Source organism: Archocentrus centrarchus, chromosome 2 (assembly GCF_007364275.1).
Source record: "Archocentrus centrarchus isolate MPI-CPG fArcCen1 chromosome 2, fArcCen1, whole genome shotgun sequence".
NCBI lineage: Eukaryota > Metazoa > Chordata > Actinopteri > Cichliformes > Cichlidae > Archocentrus > Archocentrus centrarchus.
Window position 1 is genome coordinate 9,778,916 of NC_044347.1, and position 21,039 is coordinate 9,799,954.

The 21,039-nt window shown below is 42.2% G+C and overlaps 2 protein-coding genes across 2 annotated transcripts in view; both read right to left on the bottom strand.

The window, feature by feature from the left end:
• Window positions 1-21,039, bottom strand: part of LOC115798040 (uncharacterized) — a 63,771-nt gene that overhangs the window by 19,333 nt on the left and 23,399 nt on the right. The gene's annotated exons all lie outside the window — the stretch shown is intronic.
• LOC115797956 (uncharacterized) overlaps window positions 1-21,039 on the bottom strand; it is a 32,348-nt gene that overhangs the window by 3,257 nt on the left and 8,052 nt on the right. The window contains exons 4-6 of the mRNA XM_030754568.1: window positions 19,338-19,769; window positions 18,697-19,098; window positions 14,558-14,980 (exon numbers count right to left, since the gene is read on the bottom strand). Of these exons, the coding sequence (XP_030610428.1) occupies window positions 14,558-14,980; window positions 18,697-19,098; window positions 19,338-19,769 (1,257 nt within the window). The remainder of the gene's footprint in view (window positions 1-14,557; window positions 14,981-18,696; window positions 19,099-19,337; window positions 19,770-21,039) is intronic.

Below are 21,039 nucleotides of genomic sequence, written 5' to 3' on the forward strand. Positions count from 1 at the left end.
CATAAATCTAACATAACTGAATCTGTGAAATCAACAATAAAAAATCAAGTTAGTATCTTTACACAAATATACATAGTAATGAGGTCAAAAACATTTGTTCAAGACACAAGACATTGTAAGGTTTTTCAGAAAATAAATTGTTTAAGTACTAGGAGCCAATCTTTTTAAGTTCATCCACACAACAAAAAATAATCTTGTTATCTTTACTGCGTTTCATCTGCGTTGTTAATTTGATATAGACCCTTTTCACATGACGTCACACAACTTTCGTGTGGTCTCGATGCTGGGGATCTTTACTTCCGGTGGATGGAGTTTACACAGTCTAACACATTTGCCACAAATACGGTTTTAGGATATACTATGACATGCAGACAACACGTTCAAAGGCTACAAATTCTTCATTGAACGTCTTTGAGGTACGTGTTTTTGTCTTTCTCTACCTAATAATTAATATGCTAGGATAGCATTAGTCAATTTGTTAGCTAGCTAACATTGCGTGACCTTTCTGCTTTGCAAATAGAACATCTTTAGCCCCCAGCTATTTAAAGATGGTAATGCATTTCTAAAATAAACATAAGAGTGAATAGTAGGTATTGCTTTCCATATATGCTTTGTATACTGTCTTTGCCAATTTATAATAAAATTTTACTATTAAAATTTGCTGCTAACTAACTAACTATTAAACGAGTAATTTTGCATTACAAACATGTACAGGGAGGTGATTAGTGTGACTGTCATAGTATGAAAGGTCACATGACATAATGAAATCTCTGTTGAAATTGACATGTCTCACTTTGCAGGTCCTCTTCCAGATCCTCACATCATGGCCAGCAGGAAAAAACACGTCCACTACCAGGGATATGCAAGTTGCTGCATGGACTTGAAGGGGATGAGGAGCATATCCTCTCAATGAGACAGAGGCTTGATCATTTCTATCATGACTTTTACATGGATGTTGTAAACCCTGAGGAATTTAGGTTAATATTGAAATGCAACTGATATGCCTTTCGTAAATACATTTTCTCTGCCAATGCAAAATGGACTTAAATTGTGTATGTACTTCACACACACATATATAGTTTTTTTTTTTTAAACAATCATTGCTTCATGTACAGTGTTTAATAGAATTATTAAATGTTTGCAATAAACTGCCACAGACCTTTTTTCTGCTCACAGTTGTTTTTGAGCCTGATTGGTTGTATTTTATGTTTCCTCTGTTCTACCAGTGGAAACCACTTTAATCTCAGTGCTTTTATTTAGCTTGTATTTTGTATAATAGCTTGAGCTAGCTACTTGATTCATGGAACCCATGTTGAAGCCAGGGAGCAGAACTGAACACATGAGTCAACAGTTCTTTACTCTGTTGCCTGTTTTACTTGTCAAATGTTTCTAGAAGATTCAAATGATTCATTCTCCTTTGATAGGAGAAAGTTTGGAAAAAAGCATCTTTATTTTATACGTGCTGTTTTGATTTGCTGTAGTATGTGTTTCTAATCTGATACAGAAAAAAGATTGTGATGGCTTGGAAGCCTTTCCTCTTTTTGTTTGTTACCCTTCTTTTTGCTTTCATACTACACATCTTTGTCAATTGGTCTGGCACTTCTAGGGGAGACAAAATTTCTGTTTTTTTGGTGTGTTGTTCACATATTTGCATATTCAAAATAAAACAAGTGGCACAAAAAAGTGATAATTTCTGACATGAGAAATGCCCCCCCCCCCCCCCCCCCCCCCCCCCCCCCACCCCCCCCCCCCCCCCCCCCCCCCCCCCCCCCCCCCCCCCCCCCCCCCCCCCCCCCCCCCCCCCAATATCACTTATGAAGTTTTTGTCATTGTCAGGCATGCAATTCAGATAAGATTGAATACATGTTCGATATGAAATGCTACTTTAAAATAACAACTCTCATTTTATGTTAGGAAAAATAAAATAGTGAATAGAATCTGTATTTCTGCTCAATCTGTTATAAATTCAATAAATTTCACTTTCATATCAATAATTTTAGATATCTAAAAAATATATATGAATACAAATGAAATTAGCTGTAGCTCAGGAGGTAGAGCAGGTCACCTACTGATCGGTAGGTCAGTGGTTTGATTCCTGGCTGCTCCGGGCTGCATGCCAAAGTATCCTTGGGCAAGATACTGAACCCTAAGTTGCTCTCCGACGCAAGCACTGGAGTGTGAATGTTAGACAATAACTCATGGAAGTGCTTGTGTGAATTGGTAAATGTGTTGTATAAGAGCTCAGAGTAGAAAAACGCAATATAAGAACTAGTCCATTTACCAAATAGTTTTGCTTTACATGTACATGCAAAAATCAAGTTAATTCTACTTAAGAAAAAATCATTAAATACATTTAACAAAATTAAGTAATTTATACAAACGTTTATTTGTTTGATCTACATAATGAAATGAAGTTGCTTTTACTTGCTAATTTAATTTACTACATTGAATAAGTTGAGTGATTTATACAAAGTTTAGTTTTGCTCAATCTACTTGACAAAATTAAGTTCACTTTACTTGGTTTTTATATTTAATGTAAAGAAATAAGTAAGTACTTTAAACATAGAACAGTCTTGCTTGATCAACATAAATAAATTATACAAATAGTTGCCTTAATTTTATTATGTAGATAGGGCAGGATATTTTTTATCAGTGCAGGTATAGGAGTTCTAGAGATACTATTACTGATAAAACAAAGTATATAGTACATGAGTTGTCCTTTATGGCTACAAAACTATGAGCTTCTCTCTTTTTCAGAGGATGTTGAGGTTGTTAAAGATTCCATGGGATCTGAGAAGGAGACTTTGATAAAAGAAACCCATGAATCCTTTGTGGGGACTTTATTTGTAGTCAAAATAAGTAAGGTTGTTGAAAAGAGGATCTTATGAGTATGAGAAAATACATGAGCCTCTCGTGAGGGGGACTTTTTTAAAGTAAGAATTTCATGAGTTCAATAAAGAATGCTGGCCAGAGAGGTGAAGACTCTGAGTGTGGCCTGATGTAAAGATGAAATAAACTTTCGTTATTGATGAAAAAGTTTGTTGAAGAAATAATAAAGTGATATTTGGTAGAAGAAATTTATTATGAATACAATGACTTTAAATGTTGATAATGAATTCACTGCCTTTACCCATTTTCTTCTGCTCTCTATGAGACAGACAAGAGCTGGAGAGGAAAAACTCAGAGAAGCTGGCAGCTGCTGGCCAAGGATTGGAAGCCTGCTGACATCTGACCCCAGTCTGAAAAGGCTATTGTGTTTTTATCCACAGATTCCTTTGATAAATACCTGCTTTCTAAAATTATATGGGTACAAGTTTAATTTGTTTTCACTGATGGGCTCATAAAGGCCTATACCTAAATTTTGGGGTTCATAAAGTACATCCATTAGGTGTAACTCTGCAGAAAATACTTTACAACAGACTGACCATTTAAATATGTAAGGGGATACAATTATTGGGTGTATTAAACTCAGTTAAAGTTGACAAAAATGAGAGCATATGGGGTTTGCATTAGTAGGTTTAGATTTTCTCTGTGGCAAATTCCTTTTTACTGATAGGGATATAATAGTGGGCAGTAACTTAAATAGCTTGAAGTAGTCTTAGTCTTAATGATTAGTTTATTTTACAATAAGGAAAAAAAAATAGATGGAGTGCTGTCACCCTGAATCCTCTATACCTTTTGGGTGGCCCTAATCCTGTACAGGAGGGCAAGATCATGAAGCCTTATACCTGCTACATGGTTCCATGGTTTCATAATGTTCTCTAACCTCCTTTTGTTCTTGAGACTCAAAGGTCAGAATCAACAGATTAATGAAAGAGCTAAAGCAGACTCAGTAAAAGAAGGATAAAACATTTTTATGAAACTATTATCCACATGAAAACCCTAAGTTTCTGATATGAATGAATACACTGATGAGACTTTCCACAAATAGCATCTGTATTTGCATTAAATGACAGCTTGTTGTCCAAATATAGTGCTCAAATATTTGTATTACTCCGCTACTTCAATTTCCTTTGTTTTTGATGCATTTAACTTCAGAAAGGAATGCTACAAAATCATCTATGACCAGGCCATGGTCATGATTCACATCGTGGAACAGAGAGATGATCACTGAGTCGTCTGCATATTTAATTATATATCTGTTCTGATAGTGGCTCTGACACTCATTTGTGTAGAGAATAAATAAAAGTGGAGAGAAGATACATCCCTGAGGGGAACCAGATGAGGATAAAAGCAAATCTGATAAAAGGCAGTTGACGGGCACTCTCTGTGGTCTATTTCTTAAGTTCCATGAGCCAAGAAACCAGACCAAGGTTATATATACTGTGGAGATCCATCCATCCATCCATCCATCCATTTTCTTCCGCTTATCCAGAGCCGGGTCGCGGGGGCAGGAGCCTAAGCAGAGAAGCCCAGGCTTCCCTCTCCCCAGCCACCTCCTCTAGCTCATCCGGGGGGACCCCAAGACATTCCCAGGCCAGCCGAGAGATAAAATCTCTCCAGCATGTCCTGGGTCTGCCGCGGGGCCTCCTCCCGCTGGGACATGCCCGGAACACCTCACCCAAGAGGCGGCCAGGAGGCATCCTAATCAGATGCCCGAGCCACCTCAACTGGCTCCTTTCGATGTGGAGGAGCAGCGGCTCTACTCTGAGCCCCTCCCGGATAGCTGCACTCCTCACCTTATCTCTAAGGGAAAGGCCAGCCACCCTTCGAAGGAAACTCATTTCTGCCGCTTGTATTCGATGATCTTATTCTTTCGGTCACTACCCAAAGCTCGTGACCATAGGTGAGGGTAGGAACGTAGATCGACCAGAGAGCTTCGCTTTTACACTAAGCTCCCTCTTCACCACGACAGACCGGTGCAGCGTCCGCATCACTGCAGAAGCAGCCCCGATCCGTCTGTCGATCTCCCGCTCCCCTCTCCCGTCACTCGTGAACAAGACCCCGAGATACTTGAACTCCTCCACTTGGGGCAAGAACTCGTTCCTGAGCCGGAGAGGGTACTCCACCCTTTTCCGGCTGAGGACCATGGCCTCAGACTTAGAGGTGCTGATTCTCATGTCGGCCGCTTCACACTCGGCTGCGAACCGTTCCACTGCGAGCTGGAGGCCACCCCCTGATGAAGCCAACAGGACCGCATCATCTGCAAAGAGCAGAGATGAGACTCTGTGGCCACCAAGGAATAAGCCTTCCGCCACCTGGCTACGCCTAGAAATTCTGTCCATAAAAATTATGAACAGAATCGGTGACAAAGGGCAGCCCTGACGGAGTCCAACACCCACAGGAAACGAATCCGACCGGCTATACGGACCAAGCTCTCACTGCGGTTGTACAGAGACTGAATGGCCCGCAACAACGGGCCAGACACTCCATACTCCCGCAGGACCTCCCAGAGGATACCCCGAGGGACACGGTCGAATGCCTTCTCCAAGTCCACAAAGCACATGTAGACTGGTTGGGCAAACTCCCATGCGCACTCGAATATCCTTGAGAGGATAAAGAGCTGGTCCAGCGTTCCGCGACCAGGACGAAAACCGCATTGTTCCTCCTGGATCCGAGGTTCGACTAACAGACGGACCCTCCTTTCCAGCACCCTGGCGTAGACCTTTCCCGGGAGGCTGAGAAGTGTGATCCCTTGAAAGTTTGAGCACACCCTCCGGTCTCCCTTCTTAAAGATGGGGACCATGACCCCGGTCTGCCAATCCAGTGGCACTGCCCCAGATCTCCACGCGATATTGCAGAGGCGTGTCAACCAAGACAGCCCTACAACATCCAGAGCCTTCAGGAACTCAGGGCAAATCTCGTCCACCCCAGGGGCCTTGCCACCAAGGAGTTGTTTAACTGCCTCAGTGACCTCACCCCCAGTGATGGCCAGGTCATCCCCCTCGTCCCCAGACTCTGCTTCCACTACAGAAGGCGTGTCAGTGGGATTCAGGAGGTCCTCGAAGTATTCCTTCCACCGCCCGACTATAGCCTCAGTTGAGGTCAGCAGCACCCCACCCGCACTATAAACCGTGTGAGTGGAGCACTGCTTTCCCCTCCTGAGTCGCCTGATGGTTTGCCAGAATCGCTTCGATGCCAAAAGTCTTGTTCCATAGCCTCACCGAACTCCTCCCACACCCGAGTTTTTGCGTCGGCCACTGCCCGAGCTGCGTTCCGCTTGGCCTGTCGATACCTGTCAGCTGCCTCCGGAGTCCCACAGGCTAACCAAGCCCGATAGGACTCTTTCTTCAGCTTGATGGCTCCCTTCACCTCCGGTGACCACCATCTGGTTCGGGGGTTACCACCACGACAGGCACCAACCACCTTGCAGCCACAGCTCTGAGCAGCAGCCTCAACAATGGAGGTGTGGAACATGGTCCATTCGGACTCAATGTCCTCAGCCTCCCTCGGAATGCTGTCGAAGTTCTGCCGGAGGTGGGAGTTGAAGATCTCCCGGACTGGGGCTTCTGCCAGGCGTTCCCAGCGCACCCTCACAATACGTTTAGGTGCACCAGGTCTGTCCAGCATCTTCCCCCGCCACCTGATCCAACTCACCACCAGGTGGTGATCAGTTGACAGCTCAGCTCCTCTCTTCACCCGAGTGTCCAAAACATACGGCCGCAGATCTGATGATACGATTACAAAATCGATCACCGACCTGCGACCTAGGGTGTCCTGGTGCCATGTGGACTTATGGACATCCTTATATTCGAACATGGTGTTTGTTATGGACAAACTGTTGTTTGCACAGAAGTCCAATAACAAGACACCCTTCGGGTTCAGATCGGGCAGGCCGTTCCTCCCAATCACACCCCTCCAGGTCTCACTGTCATTGCCCACGTGAGTGTTGAAGTCTCTCAGCAAGACTATGGGGTCACCAGACGTAGCACTCTCCAGCACCCCGCCCAGTGACTCCAAAAAGGGTGGGTACTCTGAACTGTCATTCGGCGCATAAGCGCAAACAACAGTCAGGACCCGTTCCCCGGCCCGAAGGCGCAGGGAAACTACCCTCTCATCCACCGGTGAAAACTCTGACGTACAGGCAGCAAGCCGAGGGGGTACAAGAATACCCACCCCAGCTCGCCGCCTCTCACCGAGGGCAACTCCAGACTGGAACAGAGTCCAGCCCTTCTCCAGGAGACTGGTTCCAGAGCCCAGGCCATGCGTTGAGGTGAGCCCAACTATATCTAGCTGGTATCTCTCAACCTCACACACTAGCTCAGGCTCCTTCCCCACCAGAGAGGTGACATTCCATGTCCCAATAGCCAGTTTCGATAGCCGGGGATCAGTCCGCCAGGGCCTCCGCCCTCGGCCACCGCCCGACACACACTGCACCCGACCCCTACGACACCTCCTGCGGGTGGTGGGCCTACAGGAGGGTACTGTGGAGATGTCTTGCTAAAATATGAGGCTTAATGCAATTAAAAGCAGATGGCAAATCTATAAAAAGCAAAGGAGGAAACAATTACATGCACCATTCAGATGCTCCAAAACTTTGTGAAGCAAAGTGCACACAGCAGCCTCCACACCCCCACCTGTTCTATAGGCAAATTGAAGGGGATCTAACTTTGCCTGGGCAGCACAAAAAAATTTCATTTCTCACGAGTTTCAGTACAAGAGAATTTCACACTACAGAATGATAATCATTTAAGGATTTGGATACTTTAACTTTGGGCACTGGAACAATAATAGAGTTTTTCCAGATACAGGTAACTTTATGAAACTCAAGAGACTTTGGGAAAAGAAATGAAAAATTCCAGCCAATTGCTGAGCACAATTTTTAAGGAGACGTCCATTTATTTTATCTGGGTTTGGACTTTTCTGCTCTTTCACCTGGCCTGGAGTGGTGGCCTAGGGGAGAAGAAGAGGGTTCGTCACTGAGAGGACCCTGGTTCAAATCCTCGGGCTGGCATCACTGTGGGTCCCTGAGCAAGCCCACCCCCCCAGGTTGCTCCCCGGGCGCCCTTTGGCTGCCCCCTGCTCCATGCTGTGCTGTGTGTACTACATACTCCATGTGTGTGATGGGTTAAATGCAGAGAATGAATTTCACTGCATGTAAAATGTATGTGACAAATAAAGCTCTTTCTTAAATAATGTGAGCAACAAATAACTGACTGTTTTGGGGACACTGTACACATCCAGTCCTTTATTAAAATTTTGGATATTAAAATGGATGTAAAAATGTTTCAAATTGGATATACCGCCCACGTCTGCATTGATCAAAATCACCAATGACAAAATGGGGTGCATCGGGTGTGATGCACTGCGGTCTGTGTACCGTATCCACTATGCTCCGAGTGGCAGCTTTCACACTAGCCCTTGGGTGAATGTACACAACAGTGACAAACATCTGTGGAAATTCTCTTGTTAAATAAAAGGGATGAAGGGAGACAGATAAGAGTTCAACATCAAGAAAACACAGCGATTCCCTCACCACCATGTTATAACACCAGTTCTTATTAACATAAAGACAGAGGCAGTTGGAGGTAAAAGATAGACGCTCGTAGTGGTAGACAGATTTTCAAGATGGCCTGAGGCCTGTCCAACTAAGCATAAAGATGCTCAATCTGTTGTGAAATTTTTGTGTGGAGAAGTTATAAGTAGGTAGGGACATCCTGAACGTCTCTCCTCAGACAAAGGAAAGGAATTTTTGAATAAGACAATGAAGTTGATTTTAATATTCTAATCTTACTGTAATCCTAACATTTAGTGTCATTATAATCTCAATATTTACTCACATTATCAATTTTCATCACTGATGCTTACTATAGGAGGGATTTGTTTCCAGGGGGGAATAGAATAGAAAAAGTAACATAAATTGGAAATAATATAATTTCACATTTATGAAAAAGAAGATAATCAACATTTGATGTTTCAAATTGCATCTGTTGTCTTTACAAAGATACTGCTGGGTGTTTTCTTTCTTTCAGAAGTATATTCAGGAACCCACTGAGCTGAGGGGTTTCATACAACAATAATGGAGAATAAATGGACTGAAAGATTCTGAACAAGGACACTGTGATAAAATGCATAGAATCAACATGACACATCACACGAAGAGTCAATGCTGCTGAAGAACTGCAGTGTGATATATTCTTATGTTTGGTTATATTCTGACATGATACTGAAGATTGATCCATTATTCTGAAATGTGTTAATTGTAGTAGACATAATAGTTTGGTTCAGTCTTTGAGAATTCTTCATGTGTGAGAAGCACTCATGTGTATAACATGTGTCGGTTAATCAATTTGAGAATAATATTTTCCTGATATTGGGTGAGTACATTGGAACCTCAGATGTTTTTCCTTTGCGTGATTTTAGGGAAAGTGATGAATAGGTAAGGAAAGGTCCACAGCGAGGTCCGATGGGTCGACCAGCTGAGCGTATGGACATTTTTGATTTTATTTACAGGGTTCTAGCCAGAAATGTTTTTCTGCACAGGTGAGCTGACAGTGAATCACTGCTTCACAGAGCAGGAAACGCTGCGCAGCAAAGTCCTGAAGACAGAACGCGCCATAAACACTGAAACACAGACATGGATCTTTATAAGAGGCAAAGGTTTAAATCACGGCAGTTTCAGTCTTTTCTGGAGTAAATAGCTTCTGAATTTGGTGACGTGCCTTATTACACAGGTGTGATGAGCTGTCTGAGGAAATCTGTCAGTTCATAGAAAGTGAAGGAAAAGCCTCAGAAGGGCTCTGGGATGAAAGGTGGTTATGAGATTCGCTTTTCTCATGAAGCATCATAATGCGTCCCTGCAACTTTGGTGACTGGACCGCGTGATTACGAGTCTCCACCGCTGTGTTTGCAGCTGGACACACTGCGCAGTTTATGCAGCGTTTTTCCGACTGTGAAGCGCAGAAATTCACATCACAGTTTTTACCTGAAAAATTTGCAACTTTTCATCAGTTTGAAATGTTTTCATTTTTTCCTGATGTGATTTTTGAAGAATAATATAATTTGATATTTTATTTAATGTGTTGAGGAAAAAGCTGCTGTATTTCGGCCATTAAAATTCATTTTACTGATTTTAATAATTATTTTTAATCAAGTTCGGCCTACGACTCAGAATGTGTCTTCACTTTTGGCCCATCCTGTGACTGAGTTTGACAACCCTGCTCTATGTCACCACCCTGACTGTGGTTAAAGTGATCGTTCTGGTGGCTACAGCTGACGTAAAGAAAAAATAACAGCTGTCATTCTGTGCACAGTGAGCGAAACGCGTGTGCAGCCACACAAATAACGGAGGCATGGAAAAAACTTGACAGCGGTGATGCACTCGTGTAAAATCATGCCTGAAATTTTCATTTGATCTTCGTTTTTCCTCTTACTTCTCCTCGCGTTCATGCCAGTTGTCATTTCGATTTCTGTAGCCGCGAAATCAAGCGCGCACGACCGTAGGGAGATCAAATGTGCACATTATGAACTGTCCGTACTCTGTGGTAGATTGTAAATTGCTCATGCAGCAATCTAGCCGAGGCAGAGTCCGTGGGGCGGGCTCGTGTTTGCTAAATGCAGTAAAAGCAGAGCTCCGAAAGTGAAATGGTGAAATCCTCAGCCCGGCGCAGCGCCTTGCGTTCAACCGCTAGCTAGAACACTGTATTTATTGAGGCTTCCTATGCATTTGCTTAAAGTCTGTTAGGGATTATTTTTTACTCAATGAATAAAGTACAAATGTTTAAAGGTAAACTCCAGTAAATTATTTGGATCAACCAAATAAACAATTAAATAATACATTAGCCATAGAGCAACAGATCAGAAAGAACTAGACTAACTTCTCTGTCTCAGTGCATCTTATCTTGAGGCTGCTGTGCCCTCTTGACCAGTGACGTGGTGTTTACAGACCAGGTGAGGTTGTCTGTGATGTGCACCCCCAGGAACTTTATGCTGCTGACCACCTCCACAGCCTTGGTGTTAATGCAAAGTGGAGCATGTCTGGGTTGGTTCTTCCTGAAGTCGATGATGATCTCTTTTGTTTTATCCATGTTCAGGATCAAGTTGTTGGCACTACACCAACCTGCCAACAGCTCGACTTCTTCTCTGTATGCCAGGTCATTGTCATCCTTGATGAGGCCCACCACTGTAGTGTCATCCGCGTACTTCACGATGTGGTTGGTGGCAGACCTAGGGACACAGTCGTGTGTCATCAAGGTGAACAGCAGGGGGCTCAGTACACATCCTTGAGGGGATCCTGTGCTGAGGGTGATGACACTGGAGATGTTCTGTCCAACCCTTACTGACTGTGATTGTTCAGTGAGGAAGTCTAGCAACCAGTTCTGCAGGGGGGTGCTGAAGCCCAGGGATTCCAGTTTGTTCACCAAATGCTGTGGAATTATGGTGTCAAATGCCAAACTGAAGTCCAGGAACAGCATCCGCACATGACTGTTTCCCTCCTCCAGATGTGCACGGCTCAGGTGAAGAGCAGAGGAGATGGCGTCCTCAGTGGAGCAGTTTGGCTGTAGGCAAACTGGAAGAGGTCAAATGGGATGGGTAGTCAAATCGACGGATATTCAAGAAAAATAGCTGCCGGACAGGTTTTTTTTTTTTTCGCTCTCACACCTCAAAAAAAAGTTACAAATCTTTGTTAAAGCTAAAATTATGCTATGGGAGAAACTGTTGATTGATGCAATGGTAAACATTCTTGTGTTCTTTGTCTTTCTCGAGGCTCTTCAAGCCTCGAAGGGGGAATATGTAGTGTCTAAACTGCTATGTTAAACTGCATCTATGTATGGGTTTTTCCTTTAGGATGAAGGCCTTGAGTTCAGGCCTGCTTTGACCTTGTCCAAAAAAGGATAGCTCAGAATGAGCATATAGTTTCCATCAGTTAAATGGTATGAGAGATTGCAACCCCTTGTTGGTCTCTCTGTCCAAAAAAGGGAACAACCTTACATGACAAATTGTGGTTTGTCATGGGACAACAGATGAAAAATAGCATTTTGGCTAATTCTGGCACATTTACAGGATTGTTCATTAATGTGCATTGTCCCTACTAAATAAATAAACTCAAACATGCATACAGGTAACAAGCTAAACCTCATTCTCCATAAAATACTATATGTGGTACAATGTCAAGGGTCAAGAATGTGGGTGCTGGCTATATAACACTTGCCATTCCCTTTGTCTTACGAGTTAGAGCGATTGGAATTCCCTCTCCCAGACAGCTAAAGAAGAAGCTTCTGTTTTGCCATTATCTCTTTTGCAATAAACTCTGTATATGCATTAAGATTTTGTCAGCGAAGGTCTTTTCTTCAAGAACACACCCATCAAAGATACAGCAATCCTCTCTCGCTTATGCTCCTTCCTGTTTTTACCATGTATAAAATGGCACTACGAAAGCTGTTCAGGGGGCTTATGCTGATATTATTTGCTCCTTAATTTCTTGCAAGAAATCAAAAGATCTTTGACGGAGACTGATCGTGTGAAGCCTGGTGTTTGATAAGTTTTTGAATTTATCCAACAGCTGAGTCTGTGGTAATTCAAGCATCTGAAACACACACTACTCCTGTGTTGGATCTTTCTGTGTGAGAGATCTATAGTAATGCCGCTTTTCCACTATTAACTTCTCAGCTCATCTCGCCTCGACTCGGATTACCAGGTACTTTTTTAGTACCCCCTCAGCCAGGGTTCCAGGCAATCTGAGTTGAGCCGAAAATGTGATGTCAACAGAATGCATGCCACTGATTGGCCAGACAATGACATCACTGGATGAGTCATGAAAGCAACTCTTTCACAAGAATAAAAACTGCCATTTTTTTAAAAGCCTGGCAGCGAAGGAAATGATCAAATTCAGTCTGAAGGTGAGCTCACTAGTGTTCCTAGTTTTTTTTACATATGCGTTGCTCTTAAGAATGTGGGCCACCATAGTTAATGGGGTACAGGTGGACAGAGTCATTCAGGTAATGGTGCCCTCAACGTTATTTATGTCCTGAATGAGCAATAATGAAAGTCCATTTTAAAGCCATCTTCCATCAGAGCAGCTGAACATTGTTTTTAGACTGTTACTGACTCACAACACAAACACTAATCCTTTGTGTGAAATCGGCAGTGGAGGGAGACAGGAAATGGGGGAAAGATAAGGGGACAGACATGAAGGCAAGCTGGTGACAGGCTGGGACTCGAGCCTACGCTGCCTGCACCGCCCGCACTGCACCGCGGCATGTGTATGTGTTCTCCAGCTTCACCACTAAGCCACCTGGGTGCCCAAATCGTTACTAATATTTACTGAGTAATTTAGATTTTGATTAAATTACTTTTGGAAGTTCTTTAAAATTGAATTAAAAAGAATGGTTTCTGATCCAACAGAGGGGTGGAAGACATATTCATGGATAAGTGATCTATGTTGAGCCTACAGTTAGAGTTTTCAGTGTCACAAATTAGCTCTCTTTTTCTGGGCTAGATCACCATGGTACCTGATGCTGAACACAGAGCCTGGTCTGAATCAGGTGATGTTCAGAGTTTCAGTTTAAAATCAGCTTTAGAAGTTTACATGTATTCAATTGGTGATGCAGTGTGAAACAAATCAGGCAGCCTAATCTGCTGCCAAACATCAGTCTGTTATTAGTCCAGTTATCACTGAGAATATCCTTCTAATAACATTAATTTGACTTTGATCTGCTGAGAAACTGAAGTGATTTCCTCGTCTCCTTCATTAGATTATGTGTCAGACCTGAATGCACTGAGTAACCTTTAATGTTTAAATGCATCAGGGTTAAAGTGTCAGAGCTCTAATGTGCAGCTGTCAGCTTAGAAACAAACTGCAGCACAGAGCAGTAACAGAAATATGTTCATTCATCAATTCACAAGGTTAATGATTTTTACCAGCATTGCTCTGTTGTCTTGGTTGCAACAACACTGTTGATTTTGTTGTCATAGATAAATGTTCTTCATAGATCTTTATCATCATTCATGTGATCATGTTTCTGACTGAAGAAGGCAGCATTCAGTGTGTCCATTTTGTGTGGAAAGAAATAGCAGATCAAAGTGAAAGTGAAGCTGCAGACCTGAGATCAGAGAGAAACTTTGTAACTGTTTCCATGGTTGTGATAACTCTGCAGTTTTAGGTTTCATCAATCTAATGCTAAGAAAGCAAAGATACGATGAACCTGCTGCATTGATCTGCCCTCTGTGCAGAAACAGCTAATTGATGCTGCTTTGATTTTGAAGCTGATGAAAAACTGAAACCTACAATAGCAGTTTAATGTCTTTCTCGTGGCTTGAACTGTCACTGAGCTACAGTTTTCCTGTTGGAATTAGTGCACATCACTTCATTATTCTCATAAACTGTCACATTTCCATATACACACACACACACACACACACACACACACACACACACACACACACACACACACACACACACACACACACACACACACACAGCAGTGTGTTGATTACAGTATTTGACTCTGACATATCGGGAAAGTTAAAATATATAATGTGATGATAATTGATAGCAAATTATATCTTAAGAATAGTTAAGTTTTAGATTTTAGTGGGCTTAAAATATTTTCATGAATTATGTTCAGCACAGTTTTTTTGTATGCAGAATAAATCATGTAAAGTCCAATTCCTGTACCTGAGCTGTGAGATATAAGGCAGACACTGCAGGAAACTCCTCACTTCACTCTCTTCACGTGAGCAGCCTCTCAGCTCCACTTGTTTCTTCTCTGGTTGGAGTTTCAGCACTTCCAGGAGGATGGAGGTCTTTCTCTCTGAGAGGTTTATGGACCAGAATGCAGGAGTTGACTGGATAACTGACTGTAATGATGGACGGACACTCAGACCTGTTTTAGTCTCACAGTCCTTCACATGGGAGTACAGATCCAGCAGGAAATCACACTCATAGTCATCATCCATGTCTCCATCATTAAAAGGGAATGTTCCATATCTGCATACTGATGATAACAGCTTCAGTATCTTCTCTCCTGGCTGCAGTTCTCTCTTTGCTTTTTCCAGCATGAACTTGGTCTCAGTGGAGTGTGAAAATGAATGCGAGAACCTGGAACAAAATTTTGATGTCAGAAACAGAGATGTCTATTATCATTTACACATACAAGTTAAATTTGATTATTATTTCATGCAGGGACATGCTGATTATACGTGACAAACACAGTAAAAAGTTGTAGAGGAGTAAAAAGAAAACAACTGTTACATCACTGCTTCTGGTGAGAACTAGAAGTGCATTTTTTCTTTAAGTGTGATCTGCTGATACCTTTGCTGATTCTGATTTTCTAAGCACACTAACTGACAGCATGTACAAACACACTTTTCTTTAATGCAACAGTTTAGTTTCATCATAAAGGAAATGATTAAACTTTACAATGTTCATCAAACTGCACTGAGTTACAGGATCTTCTCTCACTTTCAAATAAAAAAAAAACAAAACAAGTAAAAGCAAAGTGCTCTGCTGGTGGAAAAGAGGTTCAAATAACAATGAACTGAAAATGAGTTGCTGTAGTATTACACCCACTTTGACCTGACATATTTGACCTCACCAAACAAAAGCAGGTGTAACAAATTTATATACGAAACAAATGTCAGTTAATCATTTTTCACAATGGTTATAACTTAGAAAAAGTTATAACCATTGTATATATATATATATATATATATATATATATATATATATATATATATATATATATATATATATATATATATATATATATATATATATATATATATATATATATATATATATATATACTTGCAGTGAAGAACTTCCACACTAACAGCATGTGACTGTAACATTATTGTCTCACAAATTATGTGATGTGCATGGATAATGTGGAATTTATGGTCCTGTGATAATGTCCATCTGCATATGGATTTCCATACGGACAACAGAGGCAGAGGAGTTTTCACTCACTCCAAATAAACGCCCCCTATAGTCCTCCAAAATCCAAACTACATGTTGCTGGACATGGATGACCTGTGCATCGATTGAATGCTGAGTGGGTGACAAGTGGGCCAGGACAGGGAAGAGGGCGACAGCGGAGTTCACCCGAGAGAAATGTGAGAAAAATAACACATCATAAATACAACATAAAAAGCACAGACAGTGACTGCAGTCATGTTTCCTTGTTTTTAACACTCGGTTTCACTTCAGCTCATTGTATCTTATAACTCCACTGTTTTACAAGTCTGGCTGATGAACCAACAGCACAAGCAAGAGTGACCCACAGACCAGCCGAACCACATTTATTTGATACTGCCTCCATCAGACAACAAACACTCTCTTCGGGTAGATGAGAGGTCCGTGAATAACCACAGAATGCCTTTGTGCTGCCCCCACCCAAGCATAAAATAAGCGTAAAGTGGACGGCCCTGAAATGGAAATATGTCAGACTGACTCACTGGTCTCCATTCCAGGCAACGTGTGCTCATCCATCCATCCATGTCAGTGATATCTACACACAGGTGATGGTGTCTACTACTTTCAGTGCTAATGCTTGTTCAAATGTATTGCAGATAAGTAACAAGTTCTTTTTTACTGAGTATGCAGAAAACTAACATCAGCCCAAGTTACATGAGCCTTGATAAAGAATTTTTCACTGTAAACAGGAGAATTAATCTTTTCTGTTATCTCTCTACCCAACATGACTTCTAAGGTTAGTTACACATAAGTACACTGTGCATGGAGTGAAGACAAAAACAGTAACCAATCATTAAATCTCTACATCATTACGTGTATGTATGTAGACAATAAAATTACATTATTTTCACCTCAGAAAATGTGTTGTAAGATGGTGTAAGTCTGTGTAGAGTCTCAGTCATCCAGGTCATAGTAGTCTCTGGAGCTTGAAAAAGGCGACTGGACTTCTTTTTGTTTCTTGAAGACGTTTCACCTCTCATCCGAAAGGCTTCTTCAGTTCTCAACCAAATGGTGGAGAGACCCAGGTATTTAAACCCCTGTGGGCGTAGTCCCCTGGAGGTGGTTATGACCCTCTATTGATCATGTGCGTGAACACATGTGCCCAGGTGTGAAGGGGGCGTGGGTCATATTTAATCAGTGGTTTCAGTTGAAACCAATTTAGGACTCCGCTCTATTGTTTCCTGTGGCCTATTGAGGTCACTGGAACAAAGGTGTGAATGGGGGTTGAGACGTCTGGGAAGGGAGCTCAGGACAGCACTGTAAGCGGGGGAAAGTTGGTGACGTAATCCACCTCCTCTGTTCAATGATGGTTGTTCACAGTGGACATAGATGGCTTCTTTCACTCCTCTTTCAAACCATCTGTTTTCCCTGTCCAAAATGTGAACGTTGGCATCCTCAAAAGAGTGCCCTTTTTCCTTCAGATGCAGATGTACTGCTGAATCTTGTCCTGTCGAGGTGGCTCTTCTATGTTGTGCCATTCGCTTGTGAAGAGGCTGTTTGGTTTCACCAATGTAGAGGTCCGAGCACTCTTCACTGCACTGAACAGCATCAAAACCCAAGAAGTAGAAGCCTTCACTCGTCACATTAACTCAGTGGATAAATACATACGTTTTACCAGGGAGGACACCAGAGATAACAAGTTACCATTCCTGGACTGTGCGGTGCTTATCGAGGAAGATGGAAGCCTCAACATTGAAGTTTACCGGAAGCCCACACACACAGACCAGTATCTCCTCTTTGACTCCCACCACCCTCTGGAACACAAACTTGGGGTGATCAGGACCCTACAACACCGTGCGGAAAGTGTTCCCTCTAAGGCAGAAGGGAAGCATAAGGAACACACACACATTAAGAAAGCCCTCAAAACATGCGGTTACCCCAACTGGGCCTTCGTCAAATCAGCTAAGATGCACAGGAATGAAGGCCAAACACAATCTACAGAGAATAGGAAGGACAAGAGGAACAACATTGTTATCCCATATGTGTCAGGCTTGTCAGAGAAACTCAGAAGAATTTTCTCCAAGCATGACATCTCAGTATACTTCAAACCAAGTCACACCCTAAGACAAAAACTGGTTCATCCCAAGGACAAACCCGCCAAACACAAGATCAGCGATGTAGTGTATGCTGTTCAGTGCAGTGAAGAGTGCTCGGACCTCTACATTGGTGAAACCAAACAGCCTCTTCACAAACGAATGGCACAACATAGAAGAGCCACCTCGACAGGACAAGATTCAGCAGTACATCTGCATCTGAAGGAAAAAGGGCACTCTTTTGAGGATGCCAATGTTCACATTTTGGACAGGGAAAACAGATGGTTTGAAAGAGGAGTGAAAGAAGCCATCTATGTCCACTGTGAACAACCATCATTGAACAGAGGAGGTGGATTACGTCACCAACTTTCCCCCGCTTACAGTGCTGTCCTGAGCTCCCTTCCCAGACGTCTCAACCCCCATTCACACCTTTGTTCCAGTGACCTCAATAGGCCACAGGAAACAATGGAGCGGAGTCCTAAATTGGTTTCAACTGAAACCACTGATTAAATATGACCCACGCCCCCTTCACACCTGGGCACATGTGTTCACGCACATGATCAATAGAGGGTCATAACCACCTCCAGGGGACTACGCCCACAGGGGTTTAAATACCTGGGTCTCTCCACCATTTGGTTGAGAACTGAAGAAGCCTTTCGGATGAGAGGTGAAACGTCTTCAAGAAACAAAAAGAAGTCCAGTCGCCTTTTTCAAGCTCCAGAGACTAAGATGGTGTAAATTCATAATCTAAAGAGTAAACTGATATCAGGAATTAACTGTGAAACATGTAAAGGAAAACATATTTACCTGAGCTGTGAGATATAAGGCAGACACTGCAGGAAACTCAGCACTTCACTCTCTTCATGTGAGCAGCCAGTCAGCTCCACTTGTTTCTTCTCTGGTTGGAGTTTCAGCACTTCCAGGAGGATGGAGGTCTTTCTCTCTGAGAGGTTTATGGACCAGTCTGCAGGAGCTGAAAGAACTGACTGTAATGTTGGAAGGACACTCAGACCTGTTTTAGTCTCATAGTCCTTCACATGGGAGTACAGATCTAGCAGGAAATCACAACATTTCAATTTCAGAGGGAATCCTTGGTATGTGCAGACTAATGATAACAGCTCCAGTATCTTCTCTCCTGTCTGCTGTTCTCTCTCTGCTGCTGCACAGAACAGATTCACTAAGAACCTCGTTTCTTCTGAAGGCTCAACACTGAAATCATGAGCAATCATGAGAAATCATGAGTGACAATGTTTTAACTAAAGGACATACAAATTTTAAACTGAGAAATTGAATTTCTAATAAATAAACCGATAAATTTGCATGTGGATAAATTTAAATAAGCAGCCCCTACAGTGACAATTCAATTCAAATTTATTTAACTTGCACCAAATCACAACAGTCGCCTCAAGGCACTTAAATGGAAATAATAAAAATAGCATTTGATTTACCTGAGCTGTGAGATATAAGGCAGACACTGAAGGAAACTCCTCACTTCACTCTCTTCATGTGAGCAGCCTGTCAGCTCCACTTGTTTCTTCTCTGGTTGGAGTTTCAGCACTTCCAGGAGGATGGAGGTCTTTCTCTCTGAGAGGTTTATGGACCAGACTGCAGGAGTTGACTGGAAAACTGACTGTAATGATGGAAGGACACTCAGACCTGTTTTAGTCTCACAGCCCTTCAGATGGGAGTACAGATCCAGCAGGATATCACACTGATATTCATCATCCATGTATTTCTCATTAACAGGGAATGTTTGATATGTGCACACTGATGATAACAGCTCCAATATCTTCTCTCCTGTCTGCTGTTCTCTCTCTGCTGCTGCACAGAACAGATTCCCAATGAACCTGATTTCTTCATCTGACCTCTCAGGATCAACACTGGAACAATAAGAACGAAACATTTAGTGATGATTTGATCTCAGCTGCATAAACACAACCACACACTACTGATGGACTCCATCTTGCCCATGTGTGTCCTGTATATAATGAAAGTCCATTTTAAAGCCATCTTCCATCAGAGCAGCTGAACATTGTTTTTAGACTGTTACTGACTCACAACACAAACACTAATCCTGTGTGTGAAATCACTGTGTACTGAACTGTAACTGTCATTTTATTTGCTGTCTGACTTTAGAGAGTCAAACACTAAATATCAACAATATAGAAACACACAGATTGGAACAAAAACATCTACACTTCATATCTTGGACAACAGCAGCTTCACCTGCTGCTGACATCACACACGTGCAAATCACACTTATTCTACAGGTGGAGACACAGATGTGAAGACTCTGCTGTCTGAACTCTTCATTTGTTCCTCACAGTAGAGCTGCTACAACTTTCATCATCATCATCACTAAAATTTTAAATGGAACAAAGCAGCCATTTAAATGTGATAATTACTTTAACTAATTAAAATGTATTTACTGAGTAACTAATTAATTTAGATTTTGATTAATTTTCTTCCAGAACTGCTTTAAGATCAAAGTGAAAAGTATGTTTCCTGATCCAGCAGAGTGACTGAACACAAACAAATTGATGGGTTAGTGAACTATGTTGATCCTACAGTAAAAGTTTTCAGTGTCACCAAACTAGTACTCTTTTCACCTGGTTAGATCACCATGGTAACTGATGCTGCACACAGAGCCTGGTCTGGATCAGGTGATGTTCAGAGTTTCAGGTTAAAATCAGCTGTAAGTGCCACATTTTCCCTTTTATTTACAGTCTGCTCTGAGTGTGATGGAGAGTCTCTGCTGAATCAGTGTGTGTTATATCTGCAACCTGTTGAGCTCAATCAGTCTAACTAACAGCACTGAATGAAGCCCAGCTGTAAAGTTACAGCAGCAGTCTGTGAGCCTCATTGTCACAGAGGTTTACATGTATTCAGTTGGTGATGCAGTGTGAAACAGATCTGGGAGCCTGATCTGCTGCCAAACATCAGTCTGTTATTAGTCCAGTTATCACTGAGAATATCCCTCCAATAACATTAATTTCACTTTGATCTGCTGAGAAACTAAAGTGATTTCCTCGTCTCCTTCATTAGATGATGTGTCAGACCTGAATGCACTGAGTAACCTTTAATGTTTAAATGCATCAAGGTTAAAGTGTCAGAGCTCTAACGTGCAGCTGTCAGCTTAGAAACAAACTG